At 37.4% G+C, this 21,809-nt stretch overlaps 2 protein-coding genes across 3 annotated transcripts in view; both read left to right on the plus strand.

The window, feature by feature from the left end:
- Positions 1-3,675: 3,675 nt before the first annotated feature.
- The window catches only part of LOC146481472 (ephrin type-B receptor 3-like), a 43,787-nt gene continuing 25,653 nt past the window's right edge, over positions 3,676-21,809 (plus strand). Inside the window, exons 1-3 of the mRNA XM_085108184.1 lie at positions 3,676-3,794; positions 11,085-11,202; positions 12,500-12,573. Of these exons, the coding sequence (XP_084964310.1) occupies positions 11,133-11,202; positions 12,500-12,573 (144 nt within the window). The 5' untranslated portion in view covers positions 3,676-3,794; positions 11,085-11,132. The remainder of the gene's footprint in view (positions 3,795-11,084; positions 11,203-12,499; positions 12,574-21,809) is intronic.
- On the plus strand, positions 12,996-19,951 carry LOC146481473 (uncharacterized). 2 transcript variants are annotated; one of them, XM_085108250.1, is made up of 8 exons: positions 12,996-13,145; positions 13,564-13,611; positions 14,034-14,275; positions 14,973-15,440; positions 15,985-16,209; positions 16,814-17,042; positions 17,363-17,415; positions 18,116-19,951. In XM_085108250.1, exons 1-8 carry the CDS (start codon positions 13,097-13,099, stop codon positions 19,076-19,078), a joined length of 2,277 nt encoding a protein of 758 aa, XP_084964376.1. In that variant the 5' UTR covers positions 12,996-13,096; the 3' UTR covers positions 19,079-19,951. The 2 variants fall into 2 exon arrangements, with proteins under 2 accessions (XP_084964376.1, XP_084964375.1); XM_085108249.1 differs by lacking the exons at positions 12,996-13,145; positions 13,564-13,611 and having other exon boundaries at positions 13,693-14,275.

Genomic DNA, 21,809 nt, shown 5'->3' on the forward strand with positions numbered 1-21,809 from the left:
CTTCAGTATCTCTTTCAAGATGAATTTTTAAAAAAGTTTTTTCTTTGTATCTCGAAGGACTTTCAAGTATTCCTCCGATCAGAACAGAGTTCATCGAAGAATTGGGAGAGGGAACAATTGGAAAGGTTCACAAGGCGAAACTGAAGGATGGTATGAAGTTCTTTGAAACTGAGCAAGGCAAGACAGGGCGTTGAAAACGAAGAGGAAGGACAAGGTTGTTACTGTCAAGGAATTGCATGGCGTGTTAAAATAATTAATGAATAGCATCTTTCTGAAGCTGTTCTTGAGATAACTGTCGGTTTAAACATTTTTTAACGGTTGCAAATATTCCTTAGAAATATTTTTTGTTAAACATCAACGGAACTCACAGACTTTGGCTTCTAGCTGTCGTTTTCTGCGAGGCTTGTCTACTTGGTTGGAATATTGTTTCAGATTCAGTCATAGACAACTGAGTCAACTGAGTTGATCGCACCTTCACCGACCAATGCTCTTTTAAAGACTGAGACTTAAAACTTTCTTTTTGTTTGTCAAGATAATGCCAGCGAAGATGAGGAGAGGAAATTTATGGCTGAGATAGAGCTCATGAAAGAAGTGGGAAAACATCAGAATGTGTTGAGTTTTCTTGGCTGTTGGACCGCAACTAAACCGCTTCTCCTGATTATCGAGTACGTTGCTCATGGAGACTTGCTTCACTGGATTTGACGAAAGAAAATTAAGTCAGCTATGGCTGATAATTTGCAGTTGAAACTCATAGGAAACGGTTACGTATTTGACCTGATAGGTAACATCAGCACAGACTTAAACAAAACCGTGGGCGTTGTGTTAAGCTTTCACTCCTTTAAAGGAATTTTTAGGTTCAGATGAGACACTGAGCAGTAACATTCATCATTCAAACTGAACAAGAATAGGTAAGCGACACGAGATACAGCAAACACTGCACGTTGCACGAAGAGACTATCTCTCATAGTCTAAGTTTTTGACGAGTATTAAGCCAGCATACTCTGTTTTCAGTCGTCTAGAACGTAACGAAATTCTCTTCCTCTTTCTCACATGTCAGTTACTCCTTGATGATGGAATGCTGGAAACAAAACAATGATGAACGGCCGAGTTTCCAGCAACTGGTTGGAAGACTGGAACAGCTGCAGGATGAGGAATACTTTGATTTTAACCTCTTGAGAATTTATTCAACAGCATTAAAACTTCTCCTCCTACTCTAGCTTCCTCCATTACTTACTGCCTAATCTGTTTTGTACTTGCTTTCTCACTTTCAGTTTTGTTGGTAAGAGCAGCTGCCTCGTTATAATAATTCCTCCCCAGCTCAGCAGCCTTCTTCCCAGTTATTTCTCTAAATGCTCTATCTAGCTGGGTTTCTTCACAATCTATCCCTGATACCTTTTCGTCGTCCCTTACTTTTTTCTTGTATTTAGTTTGCAATAGATCTCTTGCAAAGATGAAATTTTGGACTCCCCAAACTCTACTTCAGGTTAATGGCTATTCGCACCCAAATTTCCCATCGTTCCTTGCTGCGTTTTAATTACCTGAAGGGCCCAAGTAATAGTACATCTCCAGAAAGATCAAAATCATGACGTCCAGATCATTCCATTGAGTTATGTTACGAGAAGGAAACAATGATCAGTGTCTTTTTTTAACTGTCAAATGTGTCCAACATATTTGGTAAACCAAGCTATGCTAATGTGGGATAATCATAATTATAATCCATCAAATATTTTCCCTCGCGCGCGATTGGTCTAAATGCTTTACGTGACCGAATATACCACAGCTAAAACTGGGGAATATCCGATGATATTCCCTAAGTGATATTCCCCAATTTCAAGCGACAGGCTATGGATTTAGAATATTAGAAAATAGATCTTACAGCGTCTATTTTAAAATATTTTGAATTCACATTTATTAACTACGCTGCGCAGTATTACAATCTTTTTCGTTTAAGCATTTCGTTGCCTTCCACCACTTTTTGTTTATACTGGAAGATAATAAATTTTGGTGAAATTGAGAAAGCATACGGCAACTAATGTACGGGGCCATTAATTTTAAATACACAAATGGACACCAAGATGTGTCACATTAACCCTCAGTACTCTCACGTGCGAGCCAGTTTGATGCTCTGGCTCATGCTGACTGGTGAATTATTAAAATTATTTCTATTCCCTTATTTCGATTTAATTCTCTTTCGCAGAAACTCAATGAAACTTTCCCCTTAGTTAAAAAAAAAACATCAAAGCCGAAGCTTTCGCAATACCACATGGCGTAGGAGTCCAAGTTTAATAAGTATAGATAAGTAGAATGTTCAAACCTTTCTTTGTAAACTAATTTGAATTGAGCGTTAAAATGAGGGTGTCAGTTATAGGTGTGTTATACAATAAAAGTCATGCCACACATCAAGTGTAATGAACGCTCATTGATTCATTATAATCTAATAACTGAATCAGGTATTCCCGTTTTGATCAAAGAGACAATTACGCCTGTTTATGGTCGCTATCAAAGGAGCACGTAATCATTTAGATTTTCAGTAGTCTCTGTGCTCTCGTCACGAACACAGGTTACAAGTTCAGTTACCATTCTAGCAACAAGTTTCCAAGTAGATTTTTCTTTAGGGGTAAGTGAAGGACTGATATGTAAGTGTTCAACCTTTCTTTTTATTGTTAGTTTTATTCTTAAGTTTTCGCTTATTTCGCCTAAATAGTTATTACAGTGATGCAATTTGCATAATTAGTGTTTCTTTTGTTATATCATTTTTAGGTTTGTCTTTAAAAGTATACTTCTACAATTAAGCGGTTATTTAGCCATCGGGGCTGCTCAAATACCCTAGTTCTCAATAAGTTTGTTTGAAAGTTTTTAGTTTTGTACAAGTCGCGCACGTGGTCACCATTTGCTAAGCTTTATTACTCGCAAAATAGTTTTTCGTCCTCACCGGCTCACGACACCCTTTGATAATTATCGATAGTCGCTCGCCGCTACATCAAGGTGCAGCCGATTTCCTTTAACAGAATAAAATATATACTTGCAAATACTACTGTTTAAATAAATAAAAGACCGTAATGGCCTCAGGAATGGCCTCAGGAAATTATGAATTCGGATTTAGTCCTCGAACGGGCAAATAGTACGGTCCTTAAAAACGCGAGAAAAGGTAACTTGTATTTTCGTGAAATCATCTACAGCTGACATCATCTTGATTAGGAAAAACCTCATTTGCATTTACTCCCAGCACACAATTAAAACTAGTTTCGTCCAAAGAACTCGTCACTTGCTTGGCCGCAATGTTTTCCCATTTCCTAGACCTTTCGTCAGCTAAAATATTCAGATAAAACATCCGAACGGAGTAATTTGTATTAATTTACACAAATGATGTCTTTAAAAGGCCACCAAACATACGGAACACGATATAATACGACATCTGACATATTGAAATCCAGGATGCTTTTGCTTTCTCGCGAAAAATATTTCGTTCTTATTCTTATTGCTATTAATAATAACACTAGTATTTTAAATGAAAAGAACCGAGTAAAATATCGATAAGTTGTAGTGTTCAGGTGACAGTTCATTTGAAAAGTTAACGTATGGTCGTAGCCAATAAAGGATTACTATGCAACAGATGTAGTTCGTATTAATGCATCAATATTAGCTGATTCTAAATGAAATTCGCCTCAGGATAGTGAAGAAACGACACGGGCAATCCCTTACTCTTGATATACCCGGCATCACCGGGTTTCAGGAAAACAAACTCTGTTTATTTCAGCTTCTTGACAAACTTGGAAAGTGCTTCCCAAAGGAAGGTAGTTACAATGTTTTTATATATCCTAATCGATTGTCTCATAATCAAGTAAAACTGCCGTTCTTAAGCAGGTTTCACAGGCAAACAATTGTGATTATTTCAGGAAGGTAGCATTATCTTGGAACGTTTTTTTTTAACGATTATCCGGATAATAAACAAATGGCCTGTGACTCGTAAGATACTAACTTTTGGGAAGGCAGGACGTTCCATTATCCTTAACCAGTTTTCATGTCAGATCCATAGGTAAACAAGCCATTCAAAGAGGTTTATTGCGGTTATTTAGATTTTGCAAGTCGTCTACCTTTCCTTGTTTGGCCAAAATAAATCCAACGACAGTTTTCTATGGTGTATAGTCTTATAGACCATAAAATGACGCCATAAAATGTTCAAAACTTTTTGAGAATATAAACAATAGAAAATTGCCGGCGATTTGTTAAATGCTATGAAAAATTAATGAAGGCTCTTTATTTTTCTTCGGTCTTTCCCCATTTCACTATTGTTTAGTAAAATCGTTTCTACTTGCGACTTTATAAAAGTTGCTTTTTAAGCAACAGGCGATGCATTAAGAAAAAGATTTCGTTGCCTTTCATCAGCTTTTATTTATACTGGATGATAATAAATTTTGGTGAAATGGAGAAAGCATACGCAGCTAATGTACGGGGCCATTAATTTTAAATACGCAAATGCACACAAAAATGTGTCACGTCAACCCTCAGTATTCTTACCCTGGCTCATGCTGAATGGTGAATTATTAAAATGATTTCTATTCCTTTAATTCGATTTAATTCTCTTTCGCAGAAGTTTAGTCAAACGTAATGTCCCTTAATGCAATAAACGTATAACACCGAAGCCGAAGCTTTCGGAATACCACTTGGCGTAGGAGTAAAATGTTCAAGCCTTTCTTTGTAAACTAATTTGAATTGAGCGTTGAAATGAGGGTGTCAGTTATAGGTGTGTTATACAATAAAAGTCACGCCACACATCAAATGCTATAAAATAGTATGGTATTTAAAAATGTGAAAAAAGGTCAACTTGTATTATTATTGTATTAACGGAAATTTTCCCGTTAAACTTTTATCGTAAAATCGACTACCGCTGATATCATCTTGATTAGGAAAAAACTCATTTGCATTTACTCTCAACACACAATTAAAACTAGCCGGTTTCGTCGAAAGACCTCGTCACTTGGTCGCATTGTTTTCCAGTTAATTCGGGAAATAACTGAATTCTGTTTCCTAAAACTTTCTGTAACTTCAACTTCTTAAAGTTTAGCTGAAACATTCGAAGAGATCAATATCTGTATTCGTTTACATAAATATGTGTTTAAAAGGCCAAAAAATAATTAGGGAACACACGAGACAACATTTGAAGTGTTTTTCGTTAATGTGCTCGTTGGGTGCCGCTGATAAAAATGACATCTGTCATATTGAAATCCAAGATGTTTTCGTTTACTCGCGAAAATTGTTTCGTTCTTATGCTTGTTGCTATAAATTATAACACTGATATTTTAAAAGATCCGAGTAACTGAAACAAATGGATAGGTTGTAGTGTTCAGGTGACTATTCATCTGAAATGTTAACGTGTGGTCTGATAGCCAATAAAGGATTACTATGCAACAGATGTACACTCTGTTGTTTTTGTTTTATAAGAACCTTTTTTTATAAGAACGTCGATGCTGAGATTAACCAAAATTTTAAGAACGTATTAAGAACATTCCTCAGGCTGAGAGTCGATGAAGAACGTTTTTAGTTAGCTAATCTGTATACATGTATAAAGTCAAGGACACGAATGTAAATTAACCAAAATACTTAAGGGCATGTTTTGTAAATATACCATTAAAAATGGTTACACACATCACAGTTTGTCATAATCAGCAGTTCTTGATACCATATTTTAGCAGGCAATGCACTTTGATAATTTTCAGTTCCTAGTCACGTCCGCATTGATTTACTGAAATGCATGTTAAGTGTATACCATGTAACTCAAGAACATCTTAAGAACGTTTTCAGCCTCAAATCGTCGAAAATATAAGAACGTTCAGCCTCAGCTCCAAAATTAGACGTTCTTATATATATATAAAAAAAAACAGAGTGTAGTTCGTTTTAATGCATTATTTTAGCTCATATTAAAATATGAGCTAGTTCTTAAGATAAAAGTCACCTCAGCATAGTGAAGGAACGACACCGGTAATCCTTTACTCTTGCTATACCGGCCATCACCAGGTTTTTTAGGCGAAACAAACTGTGTTTATTTCAGCTTCTTGGCAACTTGGGAAGTGCTTCCTAGAGGAAGGTAGTTACAATGTTTTTATAGATCAGGTAATCGATTGTCACATAATCAAGTAAAGCTGCCGTTCTTAAGCAGGTTTCACAGGCAAACAAGTGTGATTATTTCAGGCTCTTTGGCGACCTTGAAAAGTGTTTAACTGTGTTTAAAAAGCTAGCATTATCTTGGAATGTTGTTTTCTTTTTTAACGATTATCCGGAAAATAAACAAATGGCCTCTGACTCGTTAGATACTAACTTTTGGGAACGCAGGACGTGCCATTATCCTTAACGAGTTTTCAAGTTAGATCCCTAGGTAAACAAGCCATTCAAAGAGGTTTATTGCAATTATTCATATTTTCCAGGTCGTCTTCCTATCCTTGTTTGACCAAGATGGGCTGGATTTAAATTCCCTTCGTACATAGACTGATGGTCCTTTCTGATTCCATTTGTTGCACACACAGGTAATTATAAGTGCCATAGGTCTTTACTTAACTGAGGATTGAATGGTCTCTTATTTGGAGTTTTCGGAGTTTTACACTAGTTACATCACAGCAACGTGAACATTTTGATAAGTCAACTGCAGCTTCCTTTCCAAGGAAGCACGATAAAAGCGAAGGAAAAAGCTATTGAAGAGAAGGAGCAAAAGAAAGTAGGCGCCTTAACAGGTGCGTGTGGCTACAGCTGCTGTGATGGAAATAAATTGAAAACACTAGTAATCGGGAACTTTATTTGGCAACTGTCTTGAACTTTAAAAAGAATACACGACAACTATGACTTGCAAATCAACACGTAAACTAGATTTGATTCTTTGCATTACAAAACAAGTACAGTGGCCAGTCTGGAACTGAGAACAAACTAATCAGCAACATTTAAAATGATTATAAATTCAATTTTGTACTTCACGATTCAAAACTGAAGATGACAGAAGTGCTGTCGAGACATGTCTTTTAAAATCAAAACTACTCTCGTTTTTCTTACATTTTTACTTGCCTGTTGCTATCCAGACCTTTTGACTTTAATTCTAAAATTGTAAAATTTGTTTAAAACGTCAATTGTTAGAATTGGTCGCGCAAGTTTATATCAAATTTCTGGTGGCTTTAATATGCAAATTGTCAAAGTTTACACGTCGCTTTCCCCACAAGTCACCAAAGCGTAATATATGAGTCTGTATGGTGTTCAAATTCGATCGAAAATTAAACAACAATATTCCCTTGGAAACCTACTGTGAAAAAGCTCACCTGGTGTGTTTTGCTGTGTTTTCACAGCTTCTCAGAGCGCCCGCAAGCCGTTTCGAGCGGTTTATTTCTCAGTGGCTGGTCCACGCGCAGCACTGTACTTTGTAAATCAGACCCGTCATTTGAGAAGAGCACTTCGAAATTCTCGCTATAATTTGCTGGAACCCCAAGCGCACACTTACCTGCCTCACCATATGCCAAGAAGGATGATGTGCGGTTTCTCCCTCGTAACTCGTTCTCGGAAAAGTTCATTTATTAATTGAGACACAGGTCTTCGTTGAAAAAGAAAAAGTTGGAACTGGAACACTTGGCTGTCGTGACTGGGACTGCACAACCAAATCTGATGCAACGACAGGGTTTGGCGCTGTCTGAAGCTTAGGAACCGACTCTTCAGCTGCAACTTGAACTGAAGGAGTAACTTTCTCTGCTGCAACAGGTTTCTGAGTCTGAGGTTGTAACACTGGCTCCGGAACAACTTCAGCCACACTTAATGGTGATGGTGTACTTGGTAAGCACAATGAAGCTCTCTTGAGATCGGTTTCCTCATCTGCCAGACGCTGAGTCTCCAAAATAATAATAATAATAATAGTAATAATAATAATAATAGTAATAATAATAATAATAATAATAATAATAATAATAATAATAATAATAATAATAATAATAATAATAAAATAACTAGAAATACGTTACTCGCAAAACCTCGCGAAGCTGGGGTTGGGTTAGACTGCAAAACAGTCGTATTTTTTGCGTTGGTTTGTCGTAGGAGTACGCGCGGTCTTCGATCGAAAGGTCTGGACCGAGTGTGAAAACGGAGAGTGGGACTGGGGAGAGGCGCTGAAAAATAGTTTTTTCTCGCCTCACACGCCCTGTGAGGCTCGCGCTCGCGCTTCGGGCGAGCGAATCCACGGTTACGGCGCTTTGCGCCTTTGTAAGAGAAAAAACGACTGTTTTGCAGTCTAAGGTTGGGTGGAAAGCCCTCTTTACTCGTATTGCAGCATCAAATGAGGAGGTTAAAAGGGGCATAGGATTTTTTTTTGATGAGCATGGTCTTTCCGTAGTTCCACAGGCTAGTTTGCGGTTGAAAATCTATTTCTGACGCGACGTAATGTACAACGGGCGTGCAGCGCTGTCGTGTTCGATGAACTTATTTCCCACGGAAAATTATTTTACCGCGGCCACAAAACGTGTAATTTCTTCAATGCAATCTTTCACAAAAAAGATTTCTAAAAGAAAGGAAAAAGATTCTGGAGAGATAGTTCTGTATCCAGTGAATATTGATGAACATTGTAGTTGAAATTTGATCATGCACGCATATTTTTTCCGATGTATGCAAATTTTGCTCCAGACGACACCAGACAGTCTGACGTCATCGTACTTTGTGCGGACACCTTCAAAGATATAAACACATAAACATATATACATATATATATATAAATATATTTTTCGCTCGAATTCGCGCGGCTTAGCTCCGCTCGGGCCGGCTCGGCCCGACAAATTTATTAACCTCGCTACGCTCGGGCCTTCGGCCCTCGCTTCGCGAGGAATAATAAAATCTTTATTACAAAACCTCAATTAAAATCCTATTTACAATCAACTTCCTGTTACAAAAAATCTAATCAATTCATCGAAACACTATTCATTCACAAATTTTAAAAAAAAGAAGTAACTTAACCTTACATAAAAGAAGAGGAAATAATAATAATAATAATAATAATAATAATAATAATAATAATAATAATAATAATAATAATAATAATAATAATAATAATTTAAATTGTCACAAGAACGGATGTCAACAGGTAGTTTGTTCCAGAGTTCTGGGGCCGAAACAGGAAAAGCTCTGGAGCCATACGACTTCAGATTATAGTTGACATGACACAGGCGAAATGCGTACAACGACCGGAGCGTTCTTGAAGTTGAATAGCGGCGTGTCAGGTCTTGTATGTAGATAGAGGACTGTTGGTGAAGAGCTTTGCGGGTGAGCAGAATTATTTTGAATTTAATTCGCTCGGAAACTGGAAGCCAGTGGAGGTCGAATAAAATAGCGGTTATGTGTTCATACTTGCGAGAGCCTGTGATCAGTCGAGCCGCGACATTCTGTACTGACTGAAGCTTTTTCTCTTCAAGGCTGACGGTCGGCATTCATCGATGACTTGATCTCTGATGTCGATATCTGGAAGAGTAAAATTGCAATTCTGTGCCTTTTTCCGGAGTTAAACGATAAATTGATCGACTGTCTCACCCTCCTGCTGAACGATATTCCTGAACGCATGTCTCTCGTTCTGCTCGTTAATAAGCTAAGTTTCAAAAGGCATTCAAAGTGCGCAGTGGTTTCTGGAATTCCGTAGCCGTATCTCTTTCGACTCCTGCACCCGGCCCTGGTCTCTCAACTTGTCGATCAACTCTTGAGGCCTTCTTTTTTGCGTCGTTCACCACTCCTTCGGCCACCAAAAAATATTGAAATTATTGAAGCTACATCTTCCAACGTGGTGCTAACGCCCACAAATTACCCTTGCAATCGAACGGAGCCACGCCTTGAATTTCGATGTTTATTGCCGTCATTCTTCGTTATTTAGGCAATCCCATACTACATCACACTGCCCATACTAGAAAATTTTTGTCGCATTGTCACTTGATCCATATTTGGTACACGCGTGATGAAAAGGAACAGAGAGACACGTGTGAAGGCAAGCTGCGATCTAAATTTGTTTCTAAAATGTGATAAACAGAAAACTGGTCTGCAAATAGATTGACAGACTAGAAAAACAATAACAGAACTGTCACAGGTCCGGATAAACTCCCATCTTGCAAATAACGAACAAGTTCAATTAGGAACAATATTGGTCCTTGTGTGGCATGAATAGGAACAGTTTGAACTGTATGGGAACAACAAGTTCCGAACAGTTTATCAGAGAAGGACCAACAGGAAAAAATGTTCCTTTCTGTCCAGTTGGTTGATAGGAACAAAGTGTTCCTTCATGTGTTAAGTGAGCAGTTACATTGGGAACATTTGTTCTCCTTTAATCTAAAGAGAACAGATAGAAAAATAGGAACTCTTGAAAGATCACGTTTTGTTCCTGAAAGGACAAAAGAGGAACCAATTCTTTCTTTTGAATAGCATAAAAGGAACTTTGTGCTTCAGTTTGCTACGAAAGGAACCCCTTGTTCCTAATTTTGTGGCCTTTGTTCCCATTGTGGATTCTTGTGGAGACAAAGTTCCTTCATGCGCATTCTTAATTTGTACCTATACGAAACCGCTCGGAACACTCGATTTCTAACAAACCCATTATTATACTGGTGTGTCGACACTTTAAATCCAAAAGTGAAAGCATCCTATTGTTAAAAATGACCCACCAAGACTGAGCAGAAGAATGCTGTTGAAAACTTTGCTTTTCAAGGCAAAAATTGTGCTGTCATTACTTTTGGGATGTGTATATGATGATTGCAATGATGGTGCTGATGATGATTTTGATAGCGATGATGTTAGCAGGTGGTTAGTCCATTGTTTCTGTTAGTCCGCATATGCTCAATCTAACTGTGATATCAAGAAATGTATCAATTTTGGCCCATTTTGACAAGGGCCCGGCTATACCGTAGAATTCCGAAAGTAACGATTACCCGAAAGTAGCGGCTCCCTTGGCCTGCCAAATCTGAAAATAACGGGGGCCGTTACTTTCGAAATTCTACGATTCAAGGTTGGCCTGAGAATTAGGCTTTTCTAAAAGGTATCCTTCCTGAACACTCATAATACTAATGGAGGGTCGTTCTTGCCATTTTGGTTTTCAGAAATATTGACGCGTTAGAAAAGAGAAAAATAGACAAATATCCTTCGACATGAAGACTTTTCAATGGACGTTTATCTTTTGGCTAGCTGCTGCGGTACATCAAGGCTTAGCAGATACTGGTGAGTGTACTAATATCTATTCATAAATTTAAGCTAAACAGTATAAAATGACGTACGTGCTGCGAGAATGAATTTGTTCGAAATCTGATGTAGCAAGCTTAATATGTACCGCCCGCTGTGGGATTCAAGATTTTTTTTCATGTTCTGCTTCACCGTTTTTTTTTTTTTTTGAACTTTGTATTAAAATTGGACCATTACCTTGATTTCATTTTTCTTGGATAGGCGATAACAAATCGTCAATGGTTTATCTGTGTATTTTTCCTTTATTAATATAAATTATTCGAAACCATTAAATCTTCCGAGGTGAGCTTGTAAATGGTCCCTTTAAATGATTTTTTTTATTTACAGCTAGAGAGCCTATGTGAATGGTGATCTGTTTCTAAATATGGCACGTGATTAATTATTGTGGTTGGAAAGCGAAAGTAATGATGTCATTGTCGTAACAATCCTTCAAGTTGTGGTAAAAGGGCCTTTGCAATCAGCAGTGAAAATAAAAACAATTGTATTTGACCACTCTTTTCTCAGGCAAATGTAATGAGTAAGCCTTAACTCTCCCCCCTAATAAAACCCCTGAAATCATCCTTTTGGATCACAGAAATTGTTCTCTGGCCTAATCACCCATAATCATTGCACTATGGAAGATAGCATTTCCTGTGTTAAATTAACCCACATGATAAGTCATACTCTTTTATTTTCCAAGTTGAATGTGCGCGCTTACAATTACACTGTACATGTAATTTTGCCTCTTGTTTCCAAACTGCAATTTGATTTTTTACCATGTTAAATGTCATGGGCCCTTCCTTCGTTCTTTTCTTTGTATCCATGGCTATTTACAACTTGTACAATCTTGATGGTACATTTGCACTGTACCTCAGGAATTGAAGGGACAGTGACAGGTCTTTTACCTCTGTAAAAGTGTCCCATGTAACAGGACCTTGAATGGAGCACTTTATGAGTTTCATTGGCATGATTGCAGGACAAGTTGGTTTCCATATGATCACACAAATGTAACTAATTAATTAATCTTTGTTAATCCCAGACGATCAGGAGATAAATGTTGAGGGTGATTGCATCTGCAGTCAGGACTGAAGGCCAGATGGCAGACAGAAATTTAACGTTTTAATTTCTTATCTTAACAAAATGTTTGTGCGTTAATTTTCTGCTCTTTTTCAATAATATGGCCAGGAAAATTAGGCTTGAATTTGCATGTAAATGTGTTACATGTGCATGTAACTGTTTCCTGTTTTTATACATGTAATTGCTTTCTTTTGTTTTTTGTTGTGACTTTCCATTTCAGAAATCCTACTACAAGAACCCCCAAAGCAAGGCATGTGGGTCTGGCATACTTATAAGAACTCAGAAGGAGTAGGGGTAAGTACATGACAGCACAATTAACTGCAAGGCTTAACCACAATCCTATAGTATGTAACGAGGAACTCTTTTTCAGACTTGATATCAATTATCTTCTGAGTCATAGTGTCCAGTCGTTAGCTGCAGTTATTAATATACAGACTGCAGATTAACCCTACATGTAAGCTGAGGTCCACAATTCTGGCCAATATTTCTTGAGACAATTTGCAAACTGGATCCATATTAGCTGTCACTAGGAGATTGTTGGGACAGTTATTGGAAAATCGATTGACCCCCCTCCTCTCCCCCAAGCAACAATGATAGTGACTGAATCATCCGACCAATACATTTTATGCGCTGGATAGTGCTTTATCCACCGGATAAAGTTGTCTGCTCTTTGAACAACCGGGGCCAGGTTAGTTAGGGAGCATCCATAACACTCATCAACTGTTTGGAATCCTGCAAGGAAGGCCAAGAAGGCCTCGCTAAAGTGTTCAACGAAGCTGACAGCCACAAACCTGGAAGCGGAGCTGTTATTCGTGAAATGTGGCAAATGGAAAAAGCAGCTTTTTTCAAAGATCAGCGCAAGAACGGTAGGCTTAAACATAACTGCTATAATTCATTTTATTTTTATTACATATCAAGAGCAGCGAGAGCGTTAGAGGTTTTATTTCGGTCTGAACAACTTCGTGTTTTCCTTTTTAAGATGTCCTTCATTTTTCTCCAACATCATACGTTTTTTATTAGATATCTTGACGTAAGACTTAGTGTAAATTCATAAAAAAGCAGCTGTTAGGGCTAAATCTTATTAGTTTTTACAACACACGTCTTTGCAAAGGTTTTAAATCAAGTGTTACATAAGTTTAGTGTAAATTTCATTTTGGTATTAGAAAATGTTCATTTTCTTTGGAAATTGCCACAGACTGACTAGTAAGTAATTTCTGTGAGTGAGTAATTCTTAGTTAAATACGTTGGCAACATATTACTAATACTCTAACCATTGTTTTTTAGAAACTGGAAAACAAGGCAACAGGTGGTCATCAGCAACTATCAGAATTGGTGGGTTTTCCGGAGTAATAGTTTTTATATACAACATTTGAAATAAAACTAACTTAAAAAGAAGTGATACCAGACCTAAAATGGCTGTATGAAGATTTATTTTCGCAGCAGATCTGACTGAAGGCGAAATGACGAAACTGGTAGAAAATAAATGATAATTTGTGTAATTTATTTTAAACATAAAGTTATTACAAGTGGTCTTGTTGGATGCAAACTTGATCATGATTTACCAACTCTCTCATCCCTGACAAATCATAATACTGATATGTTTGGTGTGTTTTGATTTTCTGCAATCCCAGGCAACTACTTCATGAAATCAATGATTAAATTATACCCCTCTAAAAAATCGAAGGACAGTTTTGCCTGGAGTTTTTGCATTGTTTTTAATTATAATTATTATTGTGTGCTTTGTTTACATGTAGCTCTGGCTGTTTACACCAGAAGTCCTGCTGCATTTCGTGCAGTTAGAAGTCTTGGCATCCTCCAGCTACCTTGTTGCAAAGAACTGCAACGAATTGTCAGTAAGAATGCAGATGGGCCAGGGATTCATGAGAGCTATATTGCCCATCAAAGTCAAGTGTATGAACAATTTTGTGCTAAAAAAGTTGAATCTGGAAGGAAGAGACCACTGGGTGTTGGAGTTCTCATCTTCGACGAGACAAAGGTCAGGAGATGTCATGAGATTGAAATGATTAGAAAGAATGTTAAGCATTGATTCCAGACTGGTGAAATGTCAAAGAGATAATCAAAAGTTTTTTGAATACCAGAGAGAATAATTTAAGTTGGCAATTAAAAATGAAAAAAGTTTACTTTTCTAGGTGGAAGATTGATTGATTGATTGATTGATTGATTGACTGCATTACTGAGTCGATTGATTGATTGAGTGAGTGAGTGAGTGATTGATTGATTGAGTGATTGATTGCTTGATTGATTGATTGAGTGATTGTCATTCAGTGAAAAGTTAAGGCAAATTTTCTTTCCTTCAAGTGTTACAACCTTGTTTAGATGTACATGTATTGTCAGTAACTGGCACCTTTTTGGAATAATGGCATTCAATCTTGCTATATTGCTTTCAACAAGAATCATGCAAGTATCCATGTATATGTGACCCAATTGAATTGGTGCGTGGAAATAAGCCCTAAGTAGACTGTTACATTGTCTTAGCAAATTGCCTTCTTCTTCCTTCTTTTAATAAAGGAGAAGTTGGGGGGAGATCAAGAGTCCCTTTTAGGGCTTTATTCCACGTACCACGCCTTCAATTGTTGATACATATATGTACCATGAAAATTTTGTTTCAGGTTGTCATTATTTCTGAGTAGGCTACCATTTTGTTTAAGACACTTTACACTCTGATCACACAGGTGCAGTCCAAGATTGTTTGGAATTCGATGAATTCAACCATTAGAGGTTATGCTATGAGTCCAGAAGAACTTCCTTGGCTACATGATGTGTTCATGAGTGTGGGTGAAGATTTCGATCAGCAGAAAACCTCGTACATCTTGCAGTTTTTGTGGAGAGATCTAACATCACAATTTGATGTCATTGGGCCCTATTTCACTTGTGCCAGTTCATGGGACCACCAATTTTTACTTGAGTGTGTCATGAGGACAATCCAGGCTTTCACTCTGTACAATTTCCATGTTCGGGTGCTGGTGTGTGATGGAGCCTCATCGAATCTAGCCCTTATAAAGCTTCTCTGTGGCTATGAACATGAGCAGCTGCCTCTTGCTGATGGAGAAGACCCATTTGCTGTTTCAGCATCATTTGACAATCCATATGAGGATAGTGAGGACAAGCGAGTATTTGTGGTAATCTGCCCTTCTCACCAGGTAACTAACACAATGAAACATTTGTGTTAATTCTTAATTTGTATAAATTATTGTTGGGTAAAATACAGTACTGTACATGTAGATACACACCTCGTCAACATCACAGTTGCTCATCAGCTATGACGTCGTTTTTTGTCTAATATACATGTTCTATTGCTCCTTCTCTATTTCTTTAACATAAACAGCTTCCCTCCCATGGGTAATGTAATGCAAATTATTACTTGACTATGGCATGCATATTGCATACAGAGAATTCCTCATACTATTCATCTTAATTCTCTGTGTGTGAATGTTGATGTGTTTCAGGATCAGTGCCTTTCATCTGACTTATCTACAAAATTTTATGATAGTCTAATATTACGTACAGTGACATTACTTCATAGGGATTCATTGCAATGGAACCAATTTCTAAGTTAGACTTCGCGAATGAAGAAATGAAAACTTTTGAAAGTAATGGTTGGCAATCGCAACGTGCGACTAAAACACATTTTTTGTTGTTTGGTATGTAGTTTAATATTAATGTCCTATTGTTATTATTTCACAGCTCAAAAACAATATTGCTGCCCTGTACAGTTCTCGACCCAGGGGTACCAAATCTTTCCAAAAAGATGGTATCCAGTTTGGCTGGCAACCAATATTTGATCAGTATGAGCGTGACCAGGAAAGAGTTGAACAGAATTTGGCCAGAAGAGTTCCTGGACTCCGGTACAGCTTTGTACACCGAGATAGCTGGACCCGCTTGAATGTTCTGCCAGCAAAGATAATGCAGGTACAATTAGAAGATATTTAAAAGGGTCTGATGATGGCTTTTGTGAGACTTAATTTACTTAAATATTTATCAAGATATTAAAGAATGCAGTGTGACAATAAGCCATTTCGATTAAATAATGAAAAAAATTCTAATGTCACACCAAGGCTTGGGAGAATAAAACAATTAGGAATCCAATGAACTTAGAGGGATGAACAGAAGTTCTTTGTAAAATTTCTTTGTTTAAGTCCCCCAAATCTATGTGCCTTGTGTTAGATAATTTTTTTAAAAATTATTAATTGAAATTGGCCTCTTTGCAACTAATCAGTCACTGTACTGTGTACTTAATAGTTTTTGTACACATGTAAGTATAATTGAAGGGGTGCGTGAAATAAGGCCCTAAGTGACTTTTGACATAAGGTCAAATTCTCCTTTTGTTTCTCAAGCGAATGCATGGAAATTTGGAAGGAGAATCTAGCAATTTATCAGAAGTCACTTAGGGCGTTTTTCCAGGCACCTCTTCAATTATACAGCCATTACATTCTTTATTCAGAGACTTCACTGGTATTGTTAGCATGTACTAATTCAATTCTCTTTCAATGTACTTTTTTGGCGGTTCCCTTAGCAACGATACATGATCAGTGCTCTCCAAGAACATGCAAGGAAGCTTCCATTGCCTGCTGATACATCAATGGTGGAAATGACCAGTAACTACTTGGAGGCTTGCCACCTCATCTTTGAGAAGGGTATATTGAGCCATATGACTATTTCACCCAAATACCAACGTGTTCTTGAAAACATCGAGAAGGGCTTCAGCTTCTTTAAAGACTGGTTCACATGTCATCAAGGCACTGGTGAGAGAACTAAGACTTAATTTTCTCTCAGGGAATCCCATGGAGTGATTTCAACTAATGTCTTGCTGTCCTCTCTGTACGTAACCGACTGTATTTTTGCTGGCTTGATGACAATGCATAAAAAGTCAGTTGATTTATAACAGGAAGGAAGAGACTTGTTTTGTAAAGTATGATGCATATGTCATTCAGTCATAGTATCAGCTAGCGTAGGGAAAACTTGTAGTACATATAATTCATATGACATATAGATCTTAATATTAATTCACATTTAAACATTAATTAAATTAATTAAGTTTCCTTTTTTTTTTTCCATTCTTCAGAGTATCCCAATAACAGCAAGCAAGCTAGACAAAGCAAGTTCTTAGCCTGGCAGGTAGAAAGATGTAAAAAATTATGGTACATACACTGTAAGACAACAAAATTCTTGAAATCCCATTGTTTCTTTAATTCGCAGTCAATATTTGTTTGAATGCCAGTGCTGGCATTCAAACTGTCCACTCTTGAATACAATTTGTATGTCATAGACCCTTACTGTGTATTCAGCATGCAGCGCCCATCGATCTACTTAAGTCAACAGAAAAATCCAATTATTCAAATCATACCATTGTACCGATTAACAGACCAAATTAGATAATATTAAAATAGTTCTACACAGTAAGAGGGTGTAAATTAGTCCAAACTAAGAAAAGTAATTGGATGAAACAAATCAAAATCGTTTTGCAAAATTGATAATCAAAAACCCTGTTCTCCCATTGCCGAAATTAGATACCATCTGCATGCATGTGGTTGATCATTATGTTGACAGAGTGGAATGTTCTTACCTGACTCACATTTCCATTTATTTTAATCTGCCCAACAATTAAGAGTTTAATAAACCAGCAGATCTTGGCCCGGTTAAATTCAAAATGATTTCTAGATAATACTCCTTAAAAAGGTGTTCCCATGTTCTACATTCAGAAATACAACTGATAACACTTACAAGAAATATTACTTTTCAGATGTGTTGCTCATTCCAAAAAATTACCATAATTTTTTACATAAACAAGACTTGTAATCCAGATCTTTTTTTGCAGACCTGGGACCTTTTGAGATTTATGGTTTATGGCTTCCTGCACTTCAGTCAGTGGTTCATTGCAGCCTATCCTGATTATTTCATCAGCCCACTCAAAATAAATGGGAGTGCCATTGAATCAATTTTTAGTGTCCTGAAATTTACTGCTGGTGGAAACCTTTCTGCGAGCAACTATGGATCTTTTCGTGGAAGAGTCATTACTGGCAGAGAGGTTATCACCAACAGCAATTCAGAGCGTGGTTATCGTGATGATGTCATCCTGGTGTCTGGATCGGTTACATCAAGTAGTGAGGCCTCAAGAATGTCATACTCTGTGCGACTGATTTATGATCCTTTTGGTCTTAATGAGATGAAGCAGTTCTGCTTCTCAGCAAACCTCAGTCAGTCAACTATTGGTGGACGTCTAGGAAGCAACGCATGCACCATCATTGCGTCATTGGTAGGATACCAGTTTGTCAAACTTGTCCTGCCAGAGCCAACCTTGAGCATCTTACCAAGTCAGTGGTTTGAAGTTATTGTTGACTCAATGGTTGAGGGTAATGCTCTTCATGACCTTCTTTTTGATGGGGAGGCCAGAAACCTTGACATTGAAGATGCCGTTGAGAGCTGCGGAAATGATCTGCACATTGCTCATTATGATCAACCCATCGGGTTTGATTTGCGCTCTGGAGATTTGTCACCCCTTGTCCAGTCACTGCAAACTCGAGCGGCCTGTCATCAAAGGCAAGTTGCTGTTCTCATCTCAGGCTGTGAAAGTGTGGCACTTCTGATCTGGGAGACTGGGGCCTTTGCCATTGTTGACTCTCATACTCATGGTCAGTATGGAGCCATCATCTGCTATGCACCAGCAGGGCAGACTAGCAGTAGTGATATTGTGACATGGCTTTCCAAGATGGTCCAGAAATACTTTAATGGATCTTTAGGTTTATGCACCCTTACATTTGTTACATATGACTGTACATGACTAGGTTGCCGAGCCAGTTGGGCCAGCTTTTAAAACTGGTGTCATTTGTAAAACTCACATTGTAGACGTATGTTTTATAGGATCACAAAAAATATAAGGGTCTCTGGGGGAAACACACAAAGTCAAATACATGCTTTAGGAGAAACAAATATTCATAGAGGTTGCCTTGATGCAGAGGTGACTTCAGACAGTGCATGTGCATGATACAGTAGCCAAACAAGTGGAGGAAATAAATCGCATAAGCTAGCCTAAGGATATAAACTTTTGTTCACAGCATTTTTGTATCTCTAGTTTCTAGGGTATACATTTTACAGTACTGTTTGTTTCCTGTGCGAACCCTTATACTTGTAGTTGTCAAAATTGTAATACCATAACACACAGTTATAGGGGGCTTAATTAGCTTCCAACAATGCATGTAGATTCTAATTGATATGGTGCTTACTAGGGTTGAAATGCTAGCTGGTTCACTAAACAATTCTTATTTCTTTTGATTTATTTGTGCCTTTTAGTAAGTCCATGGAGAAGTCGGGGTACATGTAACTCTAAGGAGCAAATATCCATGTTCATATGTTTATAGTTCTAGCATGCAATATTCAGTCTTCACTAGAAGAGGGCTGGTGGTCAATGGTGATTTTGCCTGGTACATTTGTAACTATTCACCCAACATCAATTATTGGAAATGCAGGCTAAATAGACTTCTTGTTCAGCTTAAAATTCATGACTGCCTAAGGCATAGTTAGTGGTGTTGGCCAAGGTTTATTGTACATAACATTTTGTTTTACATTTTGTTATAGGTTTAATTTAGTATCAGAAAAGTTTGTTATAGTTAGAATTGCTTCTGATATAACTGGTTTGTAATATTATAACACACAAGTTGAGAAATATGAGAAATTCAGACTGGTTCCTTTCTGGTGGCACGTACAGTAACTGTTGTGAATTTTTTCCATGGTATGGCACTATCATTCCTTGTGTAGAATGCATATCGGACAACTGAAGGACCACTAATAGCTGAATTGTCCAGTCAAAAAATAAACTTGAACGAATTAAACACCAAGAAAGTATGTATTGGTAAACAAGTGTACATATGTATAGCCTACGTAGCTGGCGGTATTGTAGGCACGAGCAAAATAAAGTCTTGGCGGTACCATTGGAGCCGTTAAAAGCGAGCGGCGAAACCATGAGGGGAATGGGGAGGGACTTCGCCACTCGCTTCTAGCGGCTCCTCAGTGACTGCCAAAACTTTCTTTCGCGCGCGCTAACAATACCGCCAGCCTACGCAGGCTAGTACATGTATGTACATGTAGTTACAGTCTTTGCTTTTACAAGTCTGGTATACTTAATTATTTTAAATGATAGGGTCTCTGCAATAACAGTGAAGAGGTCAAGTACCATAAACTTTAAGTTTTTTAACAAGCAGCACTTGTTTTAGTATGTGAAAGTAACAAATAATAGATTACTCTTGTCACTGTAAGGAATGCTACTTTATACCATACACACATGATGTCCAAAAACTTTTCATGTTTTGCTAACTAAAGAGTTTTTTCAATGGTTGATGTTTACTGTATCACTTTTAATTCCCCATCCATAGACCCAATATTTTAATGTACAAAATACTCCAATGTTGTAATAGATGTACTGTAGAACAGGAATAAAGTGCAAAATTTTATTTAGGCAGATTTTTATTGAACAACAGGAAAGAAAGGAGTTGAGTACATACAAAATGAAAATATTACACAACTTAATATATAAATTATGTACATGTATGATCAGAAGGTAATAAACCTTGACCTTCTACAATGTAACAAAACAACTGAGAACATCTAAAATTGCTTGTTTGAGATATTTCCTTGGGTCTTTGAATCCCAAGATGGATCAAAATCAAGTTTCTCCTTTCTTAACCAATACATAATCCACCAAACAAGTCATGCAAATTGACCAAAATGATAACCATTTGGGAATTTGTCTAGAAGTTGAATATTTTATCCTGTCTAGTAACATATGCAATGTATGGAGACAATTAACCCTTTAAGCCCCAGTATCAACATGAAAATTCTCCTCAATGGTCTTTGTTTATTTTTTAAGACAAGTTAGGAGAAGTTGTTTCAACATCAAGACAATTTATCTTTGGTGATCATTTCCTTTATTCTCATGACCTGTATGTCAGATTATGTAGTGATATTGTAAGGAGAAACAAGAGGCTGATCACTATTGGGGGCTTAAAGGGTTATGGGGAATTTTTGTCCCCACCATAGGGCTTAAAAGGTTAATTATGCACATCACCTGGCAGGTTCCTCTTAGGATTGGTGCTTGGGAAACAAAGGAATATGTTAATGAGGAATATGTTAATGACCTTGGGAACCACAGGAACTGCCATGTTAACGAACATACATAAGGGGTTTGTAAGGGTAGGACAATTCAAAACTTCATCGGAGGATTAACAGGGTACAAGATAAATTTACAGGACTGATTGAGTTAAATTGTCAGTAACTGTGTGCACTGGAAAATGGAATCCAGGGGAATTCCTCTCGTAAGATTTCCCCTTCACCAAATAGGTGGCCTGTGGTTTACTAGGAGTTGACCCAAGAAGAAAGCCGATGACGTGTACACATGTATGCATAACTGACACTTCCTCTCTAGACAAAATGTACAGGTATATCCTATCTCTTTTTAGCAACGCTAAATGTTTTGAGATTATCTCTCAGGGATTGGTCAGCTTCTACAACTTTACCTG

This window comes from Pavona decussata, unplaced genomic scaffold (genome assembly GCF_977016875.1).
Source record: "Pavona decussata unplaced genomic scaffold, jaPavDecu1.1 SCAFFOLD_49, whole genome shotgun sequence".
NCBI classification, from domain to species: domain Eukaryota; kingdom Metazoa; phylum Cnidaria; class Anthozoa; order Scleractinia; family Agariciidae; genus Pavona; species Pavona decussata.